General features: G+C 54.9%; 6 protein-coding genes across 6 annotated transcripts; 2 read left to right on the forward strand and 4 right to left on the reverse strand.

The window, feature by feature from the left end:
- Positions 1-272: 272 nt before the first annotated feature.
- On the forward strand, positions 273-1,856 carry QC761_702755 (uncharacterized protein; the record flags this gene model as incomplete). The annotated part of the gene is made up of 1 exon (XM_062881858.1): positions 273-1,856. The coding sequence occupies one exon, from the start codon at positions 273-275 to the stop codon at positions 1,854-1,856; it is 1,584 nt and encodes a 527-aa protein (XP_062727954.1).
- Positions 1,857-2,074: 218 nt separating this feature from the next.
- Positions 2,075-5,266, reverse strand: QC761_702750 (uncharacterized protein; the record flags this gene model as incomplete). The annotated part of the gene is made up of 1 exon (XM_062881857.1): positions 2,075-5,266. The coding sequence occupies one exon, from the start codon at positions 5,264-5,266 to the stop codon at positions 2,075-2,077; it is 3,192 nt and encodes a 1,063-aa protein (XP_062727955.1).
- A 307-nt stretch (positions 5,267-5,573) lies between these two features.
- On the reverse strand, positions 5,574-7,955 carry QC761_702740 (uncharacterized protein; the record flags this gene model as incomplete). Its single annotated transcript, XM_062881856.1, has 1 exon — positions 5,574-7,955. One exon carries the CDS (start codon positions 7,953-7,955, stop codon positions 5,574-5,576), a length of 2,382 nt encoding a protein of 793 aa, XP_062727956.1.
- Positions 7,956-8,802: 847 nt separating this feature from the next.
- Positions 8,803-11,922, reverse strand: DRS1 (nucleolar DEAD-box protein required for synthesis of 60S ribosomal subunit; the record flags this gene model as incomplete). The annotated part of the gene is made up of 2 exons (XM_062881855.1): positions 9,584-11,922; positions 8,803-9,531 (listed from the first exon to the last, which is right to left on the reverse strand). Exons 1-2 carry the CDS (start codon positions 11,243-11,245, stop codon positions 8,803-8,805), a joined length of 2,391 nt encoding a protein of 796 aa, XP_062727957.1. The 5' UTR covers positions 11,246-11,922.
- Positions 10,301-12,474, forward strand: NUT2 (RNA polymerase II mediator complex subunit; the record flags this gene model as incomplete). The annotated part of the gene is given in 3 exon segments (XM_062881854.1): positions 10,301-11,959; positions 12,037-12,167; positions 12,181-12,474. 3 exon segments carry the CDS (start codon positions 11,923-11,925, stop codon positions 12,472-12,474), a joined length of 462 nt encoding a protein of 153 aa, XP_062727958.1. The 5' UTR covers positions 10,301-11,922.
- A 224-nt stretch (positions 12,475-12,698) lies between these two features.
- QC761_702710 (uncharacterized protein) lies at positions 12,699-18,822 on the reverse strand. The gene is made up of 3 exons (XM_062881853.1): positions 18,246-18,822; positions 13,546-17,969; positions 12,699-13,491 (listed from the first exon to the last, which is right to left on the reverse strand). The coding sequence occupies exons 1-3, from the start codon at positions 18,673-18,675 to the stop codon at positions 13,054-13,056; spliced, it is 5,292 nt and encodes a 1,763-aa protein (XP_062727959.1). The 5' UTR covers positions 18,676-18,822; the 3' UTR covers positions 12,699-13,053.
- Between the last annotated feature and the right edge of the window lie 127 nt (positions 18,823-18,949).

Below are 18,949 nucleotides of genomic sequence, written 5' to 3' on the forward strand. Positions count from 1 at the left end.
GAGCTAGGGGGTATTGTCATAGTCCTTATGGGAAAGGGCTCGCGGTGATGGTCTTGTTGCTTCTAGCTGGTACTGGTCGATCTCGTTGCGCGTTTTATCATCGTTCTGCGAGCGGAATATCGAAATCATCATCATCATCAAGCAAGCAAGCAAGCGAGCAATTCAGAAAAATCGATCTCCGTCTCTCGCCTCGTCCCCTTAGACATCAACGGCATCGAATCGAATCGCCAGCCCGTTGAGTGATTGATTACAGATTAAGTATCCAGAAGAGCATGACCACCACCCCGTCGCCTCTACTCGCCATACGGAGCAGCTCCCTCCAGATGCTCGCCTCGTTGCTCCGTCTCCCGCCCGAGATGATGATTGGGGGGGTAACCACGAGGGAGATGCCTGCCCAATGGCTCGCGGAGCAGAAGCAGGTGGTTGACTCGGGGGTTTTGCCTTTCGAGGTGCTGGCGAAACCCACCACCACCGCGAGGGAAGTGTCGTCGTCGTCCAGGTGGAGGAGGGTTGTTGCTCCGTTCTTGCTTACCGGCAGTCGTCAACGGGGGTTGTGTCAAGCCCATGGTGGTCTCGATTATGATCTTGTCAGGGAGGTTTATGGCTTGGTTAGGAAGGAGGTCGTTGATGGCGGGGAGGGGGTGAGGTCTTGGTTGAGGTTTATTTCTCGGCGTCGAGAGGAATATAAACGGGATGATTGGAGGGATGTGAGAGGGTTTGTTGAGGATATGGCGGGGGTGGTTGTGTTGATGGAGGGGTTTGAGGTGGGTGACGGGGTGGATGAGGAGCGGTGGGAGGGGTATTTTGGAAGGGGGGTACGGATGGAAGATGTGAAAGAAAGGTTCGGGACGGGGTGGGAGAGGGTGGGAAGTGGGTGTTTGGCTTGTGTTTTGGGGGTTATTGGCGGGAGGAAGGAGGTGGTTGTTGGGTTGAGGGGGAGTTGCTTATCGCGGGCGAAGAGGAGGACGCCGAGGCTGGAGGGACGGTGGTTGGGGGGGTGGATGGATGGGGAGATGGTGAGGGAGAGTGAGGTGCTGGCGGGGAGGTTGAGGGTTGTGAGGAGGCTGCAGGAGGGGAGGTCTGGGGGAGAGGGGGTGGGTATGGATTTTGTGAGGGGGGTTGAGGAGGTGAGGTTGGCTGACGATGCTGGTCACCGAACTGGTGGCAATGCGATATATGAGGGTGAGGGCAGCAGGCAACTCAGCACCAACAACCCGTACAGACCTACTGACCCTAAAAGCCCATCACCACCGGTACCACCACCACAAGAACCATTCGGCGGGTTCGACGGCGCCTTCGATTCCGACGATGACCACTACCAACAAATCCTCAACACCCTCGTTCCCCCCGGCAATCAGATCCAAAATCCCATACCACCACCAACACCCCCATCCATGAGTGACTCTAGAGACTATCACCCCCCTCGCCAAAGCTGGACAGCCCCCATACCCCCCCTTTCCCTCCCTCGCCGCTGCCCCTCACCCCATCATTCTCACCCTCCTGCAAACTTGAATCCCCAAGTTCACACCGCCATCATCCCACCCCCCTCCTCAAGCTACTACGCCGACGAAATCCTCAACCATTATCAGGATTATCAGGATCACAAACCGTCAGCCAGAACAAGATCCAGCACCATCTTCTCTGGGAGACCCCGGCCAGAAGAATACGACAGCTTGGTTGCCATGGACAACGATGAAGCGGCTTTGTTGTGTCGCCGTGAACATCAGAAACGTTTGGACGAATGCTACAGTGAGAAGAGTACAAAGGCGAGGCTGAAAAGGGGGCTCGAAAGGGGCAGGAGCAGTCCAGGAAGTGATGGGGGCAGGACAGAGTGGGGTGATTTCTGTCGGTTTTGAGCAAGCGGGAATTGTGTTGTGAGAATAGTGGCATCATTTATTTCACTTGTGAATAGCATAATTATGTGAGGGCTGTGGTAAAATAGTTGTTTAACTTGATATGCATTGATACATGTGCTGCGTTGATGATGTCCGGAACAAAGTACTCGAGATATAGGCCTCTAAATATCCTGAATGCAGGTCCCTCTAAAGATGGCTGTCTATGGCATGCTCATCATCTATGTCATGACGACATCCTCTGACTCTTTCACTTCAAGCTTTTCAACACCCTCTTGAGTTTTGACTTCCTCTGACTTTGCGTCACCCTCAGAGCTGGTCACCTCCTTGGGTTTCTCCTCAGGCTTCTCTGTACCTTCTGGCTTCTCACCACCCTCACCCTCCTTCACCACCTCCGCCACCTTCCCCCTATTCTTCCCCTTCCCCTTCTTCTGCTCCATCGCAGCCTTGGCATGCTCCAGCTTCTTCTTCTGCTTCTCCGCCTTCTTCCTCTCCTGCTCCTTCTTTTTCTCAGCCTTCTTTGCCGCCTCCTCCCCACCCTCCTCCCCTTCTTCCCCATCCTCCCCCTCCTTCTCCTTCATCTCCTCCTCCAACAACTTCTTAATCGCAGGAATAAACTCCTCCGCCTGCTTAAACTCCCCCAGCTTCACCCTCATATGATCAAACGCGTACAGCACCGCCGTGCCCTTCCCCAACTCCACCTTCTCCCCCTCCCCTTCAGGAGCAGGCAGCTTCGGGTACCGCTGGCTAAAATGCGTGAGCAAGATCCTTCTCGCGCCCATATCCCTCCCCACCGCGAGCGCCTCGCTGATGGTGGAGTGTTTCTTCGCCACGGCATCCCCTTTGAGCCCGTCTTCAAAGGTGCACTCGTGCAGCAGCAAATGTGCGCCCTTTCCTAGCTCCGCGAATTTCTTAGACGGGCGGCAGTCTCCAGAGTAGGCGATCTTCAGGCCAGAGGGGGCAAAGGTCATGACGATGGCGGTGGCATTTTGGCAGTGGTCTACCCAACAGATCTCCACCTTTGGGAAACGTTCCTGCATGGTATTGCACTCCGACTGGTTCAAGGTGGGCGGAAATTTCCAGCCCAAATCGGCGTTGGGCTGCCCCCCACGGTAGGGAACGATGCCGACTACGCGGTCCAGACCCAGAGGCTCGACGCCGTCGTACTCGAGCATCCAGGAGTGGAACCCTCCGGTGGCGATGACACCGAGTAAAGCGTCGGTTCCGGCGGTCACCTTGTTCCATCGGGCCATCATGCTGGCGGTGCCAAAGTGGTGGTCGGCGTGGAGGTGGCTGATGTAAATGGCGCGGAGGTCTTTGAGGACCTCGTCTGTGCCTTCGTTACCATACAAACGGCGGAGTTGGCCAAGTGTGTTCTCTCCGCAGTCGAACAGGTAGCTGCCGTGGCCGGGGACACGGATGAGCGTGGCAGAGACGTTGCGGTACTTGGACGGCAAGGCAGAGCCGGTACCCAGCGGGATGATCTCTGTGTCACGGTTGGGGATATCCTTCTGGGATTCCTCAACTTCGACAAGGAAGGCCGGGTCGGCAATCTTCTTGCTCGCCTCTCTTGCCATCTCTACCACCTCGCTGTGCTGTCCAACCAATGCCTTGAGGGTGCCTATTGGGTCGATAGGGGAAACCAAAAACTCTGAAGAAGGCCCTGGCTTGGGATGCAAGTTGATTCTGGCGCCAGCCGCGCCAACATCGCCCGCATCCACAGGGGCAAGCGGCCGGCTGTCGAACTTCAGTAGAGGGAACCGATCGGGGTCAATGAAATTCAGCTTGAGCGTCTTGTCGGCTGGATCCTGCAGCGCCAATGTGTTTGGGCAAACATCCTGGCCGAGCAGAACATGCTGTACCGAAGGAAACTTCTTCATGAACTCAACGAGCCTCTCATCACGGTAAGCGCTGAACTGCTCCGACGAGATCCAATACATCACGTCAATCCCGCTCATAAGCGCCGAATCCGACCACTCTGGACGAGCGAGGAAGCTGTTCACCATGTCTTCGGCTGGTATGTCGATCACGGCAAGGCCTCGCCCCGCGACAGTAGGCTCCATGACCATGTCAGGAGTCACCACTGTGCCATTCTCGAGCGTGATAGTTTCTCCATCGATCAACTTTTTGAAGTCAAACTTTGAAACACCAAGCTTGTTAGCTTCCTCGGGCTTGAACTTGCCACGTCGTGGGTGGCACTTGGCGATATAACACAGCGACTCGTTGGACGGCTTCGTAATGGGGAGCGTCTCAATCTTGGCCGCCGGCCATGGCGAACGGATCAAGACCCTAATATCTGGCAACTTTTCAGTGTTGCCAGGACGAGGCCCCTTGTACTCCTCGATCATACCGCCTTCGGAACGGAAAAAGATCTTGGCCAATGGGTCGGCATCGCGCAGGTTCACCTCGTGCAGGGTATCAAGACTCCACGTCGAAGAAAACATGCCCGCAACGGCAGCCTGTCTGATGTGCTGAGCCTCCGCATCCGAAAGCTCAGCCTGCTCTGTAACTGCCGTTTCGGCCTCTTCTTCCCCCTCCTCCAAGTCGCTGTGTTTGCGTTTTCTAGACCCTGGACGACTGGCGCTTGAATTCGAGGTTATTGGTAGGTGCCAGATACGGACGAGATCATCCTCAAAGTCGGGGATGGCACGGTCGTTTCTCTGAGACGGCGAATCGGTTCGGATCTCGTTTAGACTAAGGGGAATGCCCTTGCGGAAGATAAACCGTCTGGTAGTAGCCAAAGAATGTACCAAGTTCCTACCTCCGTAAATATGAAGGTCGTCGTCGATATCCCTGTCCTTCGACTTCAACCCCTTCGCTTCCCGCACGGCAAGCTCGTCGGCACGAGCAGCCTTTGCTCCTGCCACAACGTCGGCCAGAGTCAACATCAAGCCCGGCAACCCTCCCGTCGTGCTCCAGTCGACCGTGCCCGTGACAAAGATGTTATGGATCTTCGCCATCGCAACCTTCCTCTGCACCATCGCCCTCTGTGTTCCCTCGGCCATGCGCCCAAAGAGATAACGGCGCCGGTCGAAATGCAGCAGCACACACGCCCCCGGCGTGTCAGCCGTGGGGGTGGTGACCACCTGGGTGTAGGAAGTCATCGTCTGGGCGTTGCCCTGGTTCTTTTCCGGGGCGACGGCCTTGTTTATCGTCGTGATTGTCGGGTTTAGCTCTCGAGGAATGTTCAACACAGCTCGGAGCGTGTGTCCTCTTGGTGACCGGCCTGGATACGGAAACCAAACCGAGGTGCCGTCCGACAAGAGCTTGGGTATGTGGTGTCGGGTAATGACACCAATGTAGGAAGGAAAGCCAGGCGGAACCTTCTTCGTTCGTAGAGCAAGTTTCGAGGGGTGGCTCTTTAAAGATGGTCGAGCAATCTTGAGGCGGCTTGGGAGGCGCAAGCGGTTCATTGGGTCATGCCCGCGGCGCTATCCGACCAGGATCTGTTCATAATCGGGTTGAGCGCGGGTGCCTGTTGGCCGGTGAGTCAAGGACCGAAGCCGACGTATGGGAGTTGTGGTTATGGCGGGGCTGCCTGTCGCCCTTCAAACGATTGTTCAAGACCAGGCGCATTTTCTCTTTCTGCCGCTCCACCAAAGATTCACTATTTTAAAGTGGGGCAAACAAGATAGAATAAGGAAGGCGGTGTGTCAAGAGGGTTAGGGTTGTCTATCCAAAATATGTAGATTCATGGTCTCATCATTCATCACAACACCCCTATCTTTTATGGGCCTCCTTCAGTGCCTCCTTCACAATACCCTCCGCCTCCTTGGTTACATCCTCGCCTCTTCTCCACGTGTACAGCGGCACTCCCATCCCATCCAGTGTTTCATGAGCTTGTGCCAACCGCCTTAGCCACATGTCCACCTTCTTGTTCAAAGCAGCTGCCGCGTTGTTTGGTGGAACATTCGGAGGCGTCAGTGATCCTTGGCTAGAGGAATTAGAGTGAATAATTCCATCAAAACTCGCATTGGCTCGCTTCACTGGATGTTGCGCTTGCGGCAGACTCTGCGTACTCGATCCCGTCCCACTTCGCCTAGGTGGGGGAGGTGGCGGTGGTGTCGTTCTATCACGGCTAGCAGCAGGAGAACTAGCGGTACTGGTGATTGGTGGTCGAGAGCCGCTCGACACAGATAATGCGTGAACACGGGGGTTGGGTGCAGAAGCAGGGCTGTCCCGCGAGCTAGCAGCTGTGTCTGATGCCGAGGCGCTCCTCAAAGCATCAGGTTTGGCAGGCCGAGGTGGTGGTGCCTTACGGAGGGGAAGTTCTGATGAAGGCACCGCCGTTCTCGGCCTCTCCTGGTTACTTTCTCTGCGGCTTTGGCTAGGGCTGACCTGAGTTGAGTCATCGGAGAAGTCGATCAAGGTCCCTTCCACAGGCCCTCTAGATCCCGCAGATGAGGCTGACGTTCGGGGAGGCAATTGCGGCCGTGCTTCCTCATTTCTGGGCTCACTTTGCTGTTCAATCCTCGCTCGAGTAGCCCTTAGTGTACTCCGCTGGTCACTGTCAAGCTTGAACCCAGAGTCAAAAAAGCCAAGCTCGTCAGGGGTAGTGACATCGCGAATGAAGATACCCAGCACGCGCCCAGGATTCTGGACTGCAAGGTCGGTATAGACCTCGAGATCAGCCTCACCGCTGTCGCCTACTAGGATGAACCTCCTTTCAGGAAAGTCTCGCAAGATAGCCTCGAGTGTCCCCTTTTTCCTCTCCGCCACTGGTTCAAAAATTCCTTGCAACATCCCGCTGTAGTGCTTCAGGTGTATAGAGCCCTGTGGCAGCCCAGCCATGTGGAAGAAGGTCGCAAGTACCGGAAACAATTGCCATGGACTGTTGGAGCAGTAATGCAACTGGACCCCAAGATCGTGCATAGTATGATACCACTCGGTGACTCCAGGAACAGTCAAATCCGCCAAATCTCGAATGAAAGTGTTACGGAAGATCTCGCGAGCTCCCATGCCAATATTGGAGCGTTTGATTGTGTCGTCCACATCGCTGATCAAGCTTACACCGGTAGAATCGATAATCTCGATGGGATTTGTCGCCGAGATGTTTTCACTCGCCAGTACCCTAACATGGGTGGGCACAAAGTCCAGAAACACACGGACAATGAAATGCCCCGAGTCATCTGTTTGTATCGTACGAGATCTCGATCGAGTATCGTTGTAGAAGAAGAGTGTGATTGGATGCTGGACAAGAGGCGTCGTCATGAACGGTCCTATTCGCGCCATGAGGTTCGCATTGGCCACTGCCAGCTCAGCCTCTGTCAGGTCGGCTGGCCCTCCCGTATTCGTCCTTGCCGGCAATGGTGGTGATGGTGGCGGGGAGTTCGAGGCTGTCCTACGGGCTGCAGTTCGTGGCCCCCGGGCCGAGTCACTTCGGTCTGGACCCTCGCTGTAGCCCCCTCTTGTCGCAACCTCCTCTTCCTCTCTGCCCTGCTTCTCAATCCTCTTTGCCTCTTCTGCGATTCTCTTCTCTTCTTTCATCTGCTCATGCTCCTCGGCTGACGAACTTCCCTGCGATGTCGTCGGTGGTGGAATGCCACTGAGCCTCCTGGCAAGACCAATCACCATGCGATTTCTTCTGGTCATCGGTCCCGTGTTGGGCATATATATCCAACCCCTGATGTCAACGTCCACGACCGCGTTATCGTCGGCATTCTTATCCCACTCATCCTTCCAAAACCGTTCCTGATTTTGCCCCTGAGACTGCCCATCCCTAGTCTGCTGCTGCTGCGGTTGTGTCTGAACCACCACATGACCAGGCGGGTGTTTTCCAGCTCCCTTCACATGCTTCTTTGCATAAGTAGGAAAAAGCACCATCTGCTCCTCCCCCTTGTGAATGATCTTGACATCGGGAAACGACCCAGGAATAGAGTACTGGCTCGCATCCATAGACTCCACATTCCGTATCCGGGTGTTGTTGTACTGCTCCTTGATCTCCGACGCAGCAGCAGCACCCGCGCGATATACACTCCCAGCAAAGGCAGCTAATTTCTTCCGCCGGGCACCAGCCTCCCGTGGCGGTCCAACCTCGCCACCGCTACCATAGCCGCTAGGGTTGGGGGCGTAATTATAGTTGTAACCATGACGTGACGCCATCTTGTTTTCTCCGCCAGCGGTCTCGTCCGAGATCTCGTTCGGTTTTGCGCCTGGAGTCAAGCGTCGGGTGGGTTTTGCGCCGAGCTGGAATTGGCGACGAACAATGTCCACCAGCCTCCTTTGCTCCAGGCGCTTCCGCTGTCGTTCGGCAAGAAATCTATATATCCGACTCTGCGCGCTCTGCTTATATCGTGGATGTCTGTTTAGGCGAAAGTCGAGAAGGCGCCCTTGAAAGCGCTTGCGGAGGGCGTAGAAGGGAAAAAGCTGGCGCAGAAGTGAGGAGTTGTTGTCTGAAGGTGCCCTTGGCGGGACCTTCGACAGAAGATTGAAGAGACGTTTGAAGCTGGGAGCCACGTTTGCTAATATGATTGTAAAGGATGTTTGTAGAGGAAGTCCGGCGTCACACTCGAGCGGACGTGACTGTAAGAAAAAACCCTGTCAAAGGCTGACGGTAGGATAGGGGACCAGGTAAACTTGGAGAGCTGAGATCGTGGGGTGATGCGGGGAACTTTGCGACCAGCGAAAAGAAAAGGGGAGTAGAGCCCTTGGTGTCTATTGACTCGGGTTTAATTCTTGACAAAAGACCAGTCTCAACAAATGTCCAAACAATGCTGGGGTTTCCAAAACAATGTCCAGACGTGGTAACAGCTGGAGTGTTGCCCGACTTTGGAGCTCAATTGCTGCGAATTACGTCACTGAGCTAGGCGACCACTCAACTGTGAGCTACTTGGGGCACGAGCCACACACACAGCGCCCGCTGACGTGAACAATGAACGGGAACTCTCTCGCAGTCCTGAAAAATCGCCAAATGTTGTATTACACTGCTAACGGGATATCACTGTGACTTCTACCTCCTCTTGAATGACTTCTTGCCAGCCGGCCCCTTCGTCTTGGGCTTCTTCACCTTGGAAAGGTTCAGGACCGCCCCCTTTCCAGCCCTCTCTTCCTTGCCCTTCTTCCATGTCCTGCCTTCCTTCATTTCTTGCTTGGCATCGAGTTTCTTCTTATCCTTGTTGCTCAGCTTGCCTTGGCTCTTCTTCTTGAGCTGTTCCCTTATGCCGTTGAGCTCTTCGCGGCCCGCAAGTTTGGCGGCTCTCTTGTCATCCTGGGTCTCGAACCATGTACGCTTGGGTCGCGAGGCGATCTCCTCTTCGTACTTGATCATGTTCTCACCCTTCTTGACCTGCATCTCCACTTGTTGAAGTTGCTTCTCCTCCTTCTCTTCCTGCATGATCTCCTTGATCTCGCCCTCCATCTCGTCAATCTGATCTTGCCACTTGTCGGCATCAGATGCCTCGATGATTCTGCTGGTAATCTTTGCGCCCTGAGCCTTGCCGGCCCTGACAGCCGCCTTGACAACCTTGCGGTCGGGCTCGGCTGCCAGCGTGAGGGCAACACCGCTACGACCCGCACGGGCAGTACGACCGATACGATGGATGTAGATTTCCAAGTTTTGAGGGGCTTCGTAGTTGATGACAGTGTCAACACCCTTGATATCCAAACCACGAGAGGCCAAATCTGTAGCTAAAAGGAAATTGACCTTGCCGTCTCTGAATGCTTCAACACTAGCAATACGCTGCGATCTATCAGTATCATGATGTTAGTCAAGACCAAGAAGAGAAACATACCTGTGCTTGGTTCATGCTGCCGTGAAGCTCTGCGCAGCTCATGCCTAAAAGACCAAAGATGATGCGAGTCTCGTGCGCAATCTTCTTTTGCCTGAAGAAAATAATGACGCGCTCTGTGTAAAGGGTCTTGCAAATGTGTACCAGGTATCCCATACGCTTCTTCTCACGGCCCGGCCGCAACCGCACAAACTCTTGTCTGAGGTTGCTGGCAGTCTTCTTTTGAGAATCAACCTGGATGCGGACAGGCTTGTTAAGACCGGCACGAATGAGCCTGTCAACGGACGATGTCATGGTGGCCGAGAAGAGCATCGTTTGCCTCGACTTGGGGAGGGTGGTGAGAATTTCGTTCAGTTCATCCGCGAACCCGTCTTCGAGCATTCTGTCGGCCTCATCAAGCACCAGAATCTCGACAGTCTCAACAGCAAAGCTGGCAGAGTTGCGCATATGATCAATGAAGCGACCAGGGGTGGCGATGACCACATCAGGTCTCAGGCGCAGCTCCTGTTCTTGAACCTTCAAACTAAGACCACCAACAGCCAGACAGAACTTGATGTCTGTGTGCGATGCCAGCTTGACACCGACAGCGTGGCACTGAATGGCCAATTCACGCGTTGGCGCCAAAATGACGACTCTGGTTGTCGCAACCTTCTTTGACCGGTAGAGAAGACGCTCGAGAATAGGTACGAGGAAGGCACCCGTTTTACCGGAACCAGTCACGGCACCACCGACAACATCCTTGCCCATGAGCGCGATTGGTATTGTCTTGGACTGAATTGGCGTGGGCTTTGTGAATCCGACCGAGTTCAGACCCTTGAGAATAGGACGGGAAAGCGACATGTCGAGGAAGGAACTGTGGACGCCCTTTTCTTGCTTGACGTCGTCCTCATCAGCAAAGAACTCTTTCCTCTTAGCAGCCTCCTCGGCATCTTCTTCATCGTTTTCGGATTCCGAGTCTTTCTCGTCGTCGGGGTGATTGATGGGTGTCGCGACCGAGTCATTGTCCGAAGCAGCATCGTCGTCGTCGTCGGCCTCGCCATCCTTCTCCTCGTCCTCATCCTCAGAATCGGAACCGTCTTTTGGCTCCTCCGCCTCCTCCTCCTCGACATCAGACCCCACGCCCATACCAAAGCCATCCTCCGCCAACACCTCATCATCATCGTCGTCAAGGTCCACTTCCGCCATCTCCTCATCCTCTTCTTCCACTTCCTCCTCCTTCTCCTTCTTCTTCCCAGCCTTGGCCTCCTTCTTCGCCCTCCTCCTCTCAATGATAGCATCCAAATCAACCATAACCTTATTCTCGCCCCCCTTGAGCATATTCTTCTTCGCATCGTCAAAACCCCATGCGCCGTCGAATTCTTCCCCAAAGTCGTTCACACCTTCGAGCGCAAACTCAAAGTCGGAATCCATAGCGCCATCATCCCAAACAGCCTCCTTGTCGTCCTTCTCCTCCTCTTCTTCCTCATCCTCCCCCTCCTGTCGTTGTTGCTTCTTCCCCTTCTTGCCCTTTTTCTCCTTCTTCACAGTCTTGGTCTTCTTTTTTGGCCGAGCGGCGGCGGCGGCAACCTCGACGTCCTCCTCCTCGTTTGGGATTTCCTCATTGTCAGAAATGGTGAGGATGAAGTCGTCGTCGACGGTTTTTCTCTTCTTTTGAACGGGCGCCATTTTGGGGGTGTGAAATTGGATTTTTTTTGCCCGGTTTTGGCTTGGTCGGAACAGTGTTTGGAGATGCTGCGAAAGACTTGTTGCTGCAAGGTCAATTGCTGGTGGGGCTGAGTTGTTCAAAAATTTGGGACAGGGAACTTTTTCTGCCGGGCGGTGGGGCGATAAGATGGTTGGGCGTGGGTGATAAGACCTATACCTGGAATTTGCTACCAATTGCTTTCCAAATTGCAAAGGGGGCAATGAAAAATAAACAACCTCTATTTGAATGCACCGAGTCTTCTTATTCAGGAACCGCAAATTGTGTGCGACAAGTTGTGAGCTCGTTTTGGAAAAGATTCCTCACCTCGAATTCAAAGATCAGTCTCCACTGTAGCTCGCCGCTCAGACCCGCTAACAGCGCAAGGCTGGGCGTCCCCACAGCAGCTCGCCCCACCTGGCGCGCACGCGCATCATTGTTCACTGACAGAGCGTCCAGCCTCTCTCTCAACTCATTCCAGAGATCATCACCAACTTAACTTTCCAGTACACCCACCACAAACAACGTCGCGCAACCAAGCTTTTCCCCCTTCCCACTGTCAAAATCAATCAACATCAACTCCCACCAGTCTCTCAACTCTCCCCCCGTCTTTTAACCCACCTATTTTCCGCTCGACCACACCACTTCCCATTTGGCCAAGATGGCACCCGTAACCTCCGACCTCCCCCAAGTCCAAGGTGATCCCCCTTCCCCTTTCCCTTTCCCTTCCCCTTCCCCCTCCCGTCCCATTTACTAACCCCCCTTTCTCTTACAGACTCCGTCTCAACAACCCTAACCCTCCTCTTCCAAACCCTAACCAACATCTCCCTCTACGACTCCGCCGGCCGCCCCTCCGCCCCGGTCCTAGCATCCGACCTCACAGCCCTAGACGACTCACTCCTCAAAGTCTCCCGCCTAGCCAACGCCCTCCCCCTCCGCCGTGCCCGGCATCCCCCTCCCCCTCATGGAATACGTCGAAAACGGGCGAAACCCCGACATCTACACCAGAGAATTCGTCGAGCTGGTCAGGAGGTTGAACCATCTCACCAGAGGCAAGATGCACGCCTTTCGAGATTTCAGGGATGTCCTCGCGAGAGAGATGGCGGCGGCTATGCCTGAGGTGAAGGAGGATGCGATGAGGGTGGTGGAGGAGACGGGAGGGAAGGGGCCGGTTTTGTTGGGAGACGAGGAGGGGAAGACGGAGGGGAGGTGATGCGAAGAGATGAGATGGGAATGGCTCAAGGAGTAGCGGTTGTCGAGTGGGGAGATGCTCAGAATATTGGGTGATATTTTTTGGCGTTTGGGAAACAGGGCAAAGATACCAGCGCATATGCAGGCGCAACTTTTAGAGACTGGGATGACTTGGTTTTCGGCGCATTTGGCAGATTTGATATGTTTAGGGACAGTCACTCGCATAAGAGGGCAGAGACAAACAATCAAGAACAATTATTCAACTTTGTACATCATATATCAAGTATAATCCTGGCCGCCTCTTCCCTCTCCATCTAGCCCCTTTTGATCCCCTCCCAAAACCAGGATATCACCCGCTTGCTTGCTCAATCTAAACACCAGCAAAGGAAAGACCCTCCTACATCTAATGCTGATACAAACACCGAACCCGCCAACTCAGCAGAATGCCTGGCATGGAAGACGAAACAGAAAACCGAGTCGAACCACCAGCGACCCCTCTAAATTATTCCACAATAGAACAAACAATTAACAGAATGTATAAAAGCAAAGCTCTTTCTTCCCTCCCAATAAAATAATTACGTTTTACCCTTCCTCTCCTCCATTAATTCTCCGCCACCGCCTTCAACGCCACATTCAAAGGCACAATCTTCAAGCTCCTCGCTCTCCTCAACCCGCCACCCTTGTTACTTCCCGAGCTGCTGCTTCTTTGCGGCTCACCAGCTGACTGTTGTTGTTGCTGTTGCTGTGAGGGCACCACCGTCCTGGTGGGACTGGCGCTGTCTCTCCACTTTCTGAACACGGCTTTCAAGTCTCTTGGGATACCCTCCAACACGACGGTGGCAACAGGGACAAACGGTCTGTCCTCCATGCCGGCGGCAAGTATGGCGTATTCTTGAGCAAAGTCCAGCGCGATGTGGAAGGCGGCGTATTGTGACTGCGACTTGCCTCCGACGATGATGTAGATTTCGAAAAAGGCGTCGAGGACGTAGATCTTGGATGGCGACAGGTCTGTTTGGCTAAAGGGTGACAGTTCCTCGATCTGGAGCTATGTTAGCATGGTAATCCAGCGATTCAAACCACAGCATAATCATACCTGTGTGCTGCTGGAGGCATCGGCATTGGCAACAAACAGCCTGTTGCTGTATCTGCCATAATTCGTCTTCAGCCTCCAGTGATCCGCCGAGATAGGCCGCGTGTTGGTGGTGGCCCCTGCCCCAAAGAGAGCCCAGAATCTCGGAGTCTCATAGCCCTCGTCGACCTCGGCCAGATCGCCCGACAACGCAAACTCCATGCCCACCAATCTCGCACAACCCAACTCCTCCATGTCACTGCCTTTGCCCTTCCAGAGAGTACACTTGCCTTCCTGTGTGATCAGATAAGGAAAGCCAGAGCACAGACTCAGAGGCGAAAAATCAACCTCATCGAACGCAACCTGGCCATGGTACCGCCTGCCACAGAGCATGTGCGGCGCAAGCGAGTCGTATTTGTTGCTTGATCCACGTCGAACAATGATAATGCCGCCGAGAGCCTGCAGAAATTCGGAGCTCTCCTTGCCCTGTGTTAATTTGATGAGCTTGCCGCCAAAGGAGCGAGCTTCCCTCGCCGCAAAGAGGTACGTATCCTCCACGACAGGCGAGGGAACCTCGTCGCCAGCCCAAAAGTAAATTTCATTCACGTTCCTCCCAGTGCTGTCAATGAAAGAGTGGGGGCAAATGTACATCTCACGCTCGAACAAGACCCGTTCGTGATGTGGCGGCACAGGTATCTTTTTGCCCTCTGGGGTCAGTTGGAAAAGCTGAGCCAGCTGAGTGCGAACGGGCGCGGTCGATACCGGCCGCTTTACGAGAATCTCGGCCGCGTCGGTAGTGTACTTTCGCCGAGGACGCTCTGAGCCAAAGAAATCGGTAAGCATAGACGAAACATCCGAAGCATGCTTCGTAGGAGACCGGAAAGAAGGGGATTGTACAAGAGGTGGGGGGGACGCGACCGTCCGAGGAGGCGTAGATGTGACCGCAGGAGGCTCGGGAAGAGGCCTAGCGCCCTTGGGGGGCACTCTAGGTGGTCTCTCGAATTCTTTGGTGTCTTTTCGAGGTGGCTTTGGGGCCACGTCCGACTGTGTCAAGCCCAAGCCGACTCCGCCACCAAGCACTGGGGGGGTGTTCTTGATGGGCGCTGATGGCTCGAGCTGGGGTCTTTCGCTCAACAACTGCTTTCCGGCCGAGGGACTAGCCAGGCCCGAGAAGCGGTCCTTGGACGGTGAGGACGACCGCAAAGCGAGAGGCTCGGGTTGCGGGCTTGCAACGGCGGTGAAGCTCTCTTTGGCAGGTGAAGCGGGTCGTGACTTCACAGGCTCGGGCAAGATAGTGACCTGGTCTTGCTGATCCATAAACTTGGAGATCCTCTTCATATCGAGCTTCTTTGGGCTTGACGGTGCGGGTGTAGCGTCCTCCTCAGCGGCACCCAAGGCCTGGTTCTTGGCCGCAAGGGCAACTACCTGGTCAAACACCTTGGTTGGAGAACGGGAGCGGGTTCTGACAGGAGTAGACACAGCTGCTGGTTCTTCGGCAGCTTGCTGACCCTTAGCAGCAAGGGCTGCAAGCGCTGCAGCCTGTTCATGAACTCTGGTGGTTGATCGAGGGCGGTTTCTGATGGGAGCAGAGGCCGGTGGAGCCTCATCCTCGGCAGGCTTTGATGCTTGTTGACTCAATGCCGCGAGTGCTGCCACCTGTTCATGCACCTTGGTCGGCGACCGGGCTCTGGTTTTAACAGAAGGAGATCCAACCAGAGAGATGGGTTGGCCGGTAGGCTCAGCTTCCACTTTCGAAGCCCGGCTGGAAGAATCAACGAGTGCAATGACCTCTGCAACAGACTTTCGCCTCTGCAGAATGAACGACTTACGCCGTTCCGCAACCGACTCACTGTCTGTCTTGGAGCCAGAAAACCTGTCCGGCTTCGGGGATGTCACTGGCTTCTCGGTCTTCGAGGCTGCGGTGTCGTTCTCGGCCGTCGCAGAGCTAGCGAATCTGGAAGGCTTGGGAGAAGTGACTGGCTTGGCTAGGGGCGGAGCGGTGGCAGCTTCCTTGTTCAAGTCGGCAGACGATTGCTTCTCCACAGGTTGCTCAACGGCCTTTGCAATACTGGACGGGGCCTTCCTCTTAGGACCACGGGCTCTACCCTTTGTCATATGAGTCAGCTGAGGCCCAGGCTTTGTGGGTTCTTCTGTTGCCGCAGCTTCTCCGGAGTCAGGGCTAGCAGACGCCTCTGGGCTCTTGGCTGGGCCCGAAGCTCCTAGCGGACCTCTTGCTATGAGGCCTGCCAAAGCAGGATTGAATCTCTCTGCTAACCCTCCAACACTGCCCCCACTTCGGCCACTAAGCCTCCCGGGCAGTGTCGTTTGTTTTGTAGCCGTTGTTGGCTCAGCTTCTGGAGAAAGTTTTGAGGCTGTTGATGAGGATATTTCTGGCTTGGGGGAGAAATAGCTGGTGCGATTTGAGCTGGCAAGCCCAGGGGATGCCTGAGGTAATTCCGGAGGGGAAGGCTTGGAGAAAGTACCAGTTCGGTTGAGCTCCAACTTCTTGACCAGGCCCTCGGGAAGTGACTTTTCGGATGCAGAGCTAAGTTCTCTTGTGACACCCCGCCCTTCTTCTTGTGCCTTTTTGAAATCCTCTTTTTTCTTTAGGATAGCGTCTTTGAACTCGTCCACACGCTCCGTCTTTTTGGGTCCGCCAGTGATGCTCAAGCCTCTCTTGCCTCTTACAATGTTGTCCTTGAGTTCATCTGGAGCCACATAATTCTGTGTCTTGGTCCTGCGCAGGCTTCCAAACACAGTCTTGAGCTCATCTACAGCTTCCGATGACTTGTTAGCATCGAAGACCGGAGAGCGGTGCTTGAGATTGGCGCGGAAATCATTTTTCGACGCTACCTCAGGCTTAATCTTGGCTGGTAGGCTGGGGGCAGTAGACTCAAAGGCCTCGTTTGTTGGTGATGGTTTTCTGAGGTTGTTACGGAAATCGCTGACCGGCGCTTTATCGCTCGTCGCAACTGCAGGAACAGCCGGGAACGAGCTCAGCGCGGATGGTTTCAGACTGGCTCCCATGGGAGTGGACCTCATAAGTCCGTCGGTCTTCACTTCAGCCTTCTTCAAGAAGGATGGGCTTCGTAGCGGCTCCGCGCTCGCGCTGATCACTTTTTGCGCCTTGGCCTTGTTCAACTCTAGCATCCAGGCAGGCTGGTTTGGTGCAGGGTTTGGGGCAGGCTTCGCTTGGGGGGACTCTGGTTTGTTGAGAGCAGCCTCAAGCCAGCTCGAGCTTTTGGTGGGACTCCATCTCCGCGGATCCATTGTCTTTGAAGGGCTTGTTGGAGGGGTAGTTTTCTCAGATTCCTCCTGTTGCTCAGCCTTTGGCTGTTTTGGGGTCTTCGCTCCGGCCGGGATGTCTTCCTCTTGCTGTAGTTCCTTCTCTTCCTTTTGGTCTTCCTGTTGAGCCTCCGTCTTCTCTGCCTCCTCTTTTCCATAGCTCGAAGTAGGTCTTGAAAGGGGGGTCGACGATCCCTCTCTGAACAGCATGCTAGTAGGACGAGGGCTGGCCCTAGGAGACACCACGGAGTCGGCACGTTGCAAGCCCCCTGGAGAATTTACACTCCACCGCTTGACGCTATCGGAACGCTTCATCATGGCACTTTGCACAAATCCACCCATTCCTTTGGTGGGAGACCCGGTTCTTGCCGGCGATATCCGTCCAGGTGATGCGATAGAGTGACGATTAGATGTTGGGGTGTCAGGTTCTCCGAATGCATCGCTAATTGGGGGCTCGAGACGCTGGGCGCTCGTGATAGGGAGGGGCGATCCGAGCTGCATGGGCAGAGTCTGAGACTCAGGTCGAGGGTTATCCTTTGGGGAGTCCGTTGTGGAGGGACGAAACATGCCGGGAAGCTGGGTGCGTGCAGATGAAGTGACATCAACCGTGTCTTCGTCTTCGACCTGAGTCTTCCTGAATGCTCCCGAGCCGCGGCCAGGGTCGGCCGTCTGCCGAAACCAGGAGGGGTCCTTGCCAGCCAGGGACTGCGCAATCTGGTCTCGAGAGAGGGTTTCCTCGGCCGGAGGTGCCGGTTCGGAGAGGTTGGGCGAGTTTCGAGCGGCGTTCTCAGCAGCCACCATTGATAATGGTCTCATCTTGATCCGATCGGAGGTTTGTGACCTAGGCCTTCTTTGCCACGAAAGGGGAGATCGGGCAGAAGCGACACCGACAGATGGCGAAGTTACAGAGACACTCGTTCGCTTGATATCGGAGTCAAGGGGGGACTCGTTTTCTTTTGTTGGTGAGCTCGATAAGTCGGTTACGCTATCCGTAGGCTCATCCAATGATGATACACCCCGCGGCAGTGGGCTTCCCGAACGCTCGAATGCAGGAGATGGCAAGCTTGTGCCATCGGCAAGCGACGGTAGACCAATTCGATGCGAGGTAGGGGATGGCGTGTTGGCTGGGGAAGACTTTTGTGGTGAAATCGATCTTGCGCGTTCTGTGAAAGCAAAACAAACAAAACAGTTAGTTTAGCTCCCTAGCATGTGTGTACAACCTCAACTTCGGAGCCGGCGGGTGGATTTTGGGCGACGTCACAGTGCGCCGAGGGTCGAGAGGTCGGAAATTCCACAGCAACACGACAACGGCGGTCCTAGCTGGCTGTTTCTTCCCGTGGGCTGAGCAAGTTCGGACGGTGGAGGGGGGTGGTCGGTAGTCGGCGGGATGGCGATGTGCGTGTGGGAAGTCAAATCAGAACAACGGATTGGCTGCGTACCTGCACGTCGGGCCTGTCGCTCTCTCTTCTCCTGCAAGATCCTCTCCTCGAGTTCTCGCGAGCGTGCCTCGTCCTCTTCTTCGCGTCGCTCCTTCAACAACTCGACTGACCGCAAAAAGTCGGAAACCTCGTCAGACATGGCGTCGTTCTGTCTGCATGACACGCACACGGGGGAAATTAGATTAAAGATGTAAACAATAGGGAGAGCGCTTCGGCGCGGCTCTGTGCTGTCGGGGCCCGGGGCAGTATCACCAAATCCACGACGGGCTGGTGTTCGCACTTCAAGAGCTTCAAGGAATAGGTAGGCACAAGCAGGAAGAGAACATGTAGGGTCCTGGAGGGGCACTTTTGATGGTCTCAAACTGGAACCGGACCGGCAGCACGGGACAACACTTTGGACGCATGGAGGCTTGGGACGGGAACCTGGCATCGGCCCTGTGGCTCCACTGCAGCACTCTCCGCCTGCTGATAGGCTGCCCGGAACTTGTCTCAAAGCCCCCTGCGCAGCTCTCCCGGAGGCGCTCTGACCACATCAACGGCAGTGTCAACGAGGATGCTACCTCGACATAAAAGCCATTGTTTCAAAAACATACTTCCGTACCACATTCTACGTGCTGTGGGATCCTGTGCCTGTGATCCTTTCGCTAGTGGTCTGTTGGCTTCATCAGAATCGTAGTAGCCTGCTGACAGTGGACATCGCTCAT

Source organism: Podospora bellae-mahoneyi, chromosome 7, assembly GCF_035222275.1.
Source record: "Podospora bellae-mahoneyi strain CBS 112042 chromosome 7, whole genome shotgun sequence".
NCBI classification, from domain to species: Eukaryota; Fungi; Ascomycota; class Sordariomycetes; order Sordariales; family Podosporaceae; genus Podospora; species Podospora bellae-mahoneyi.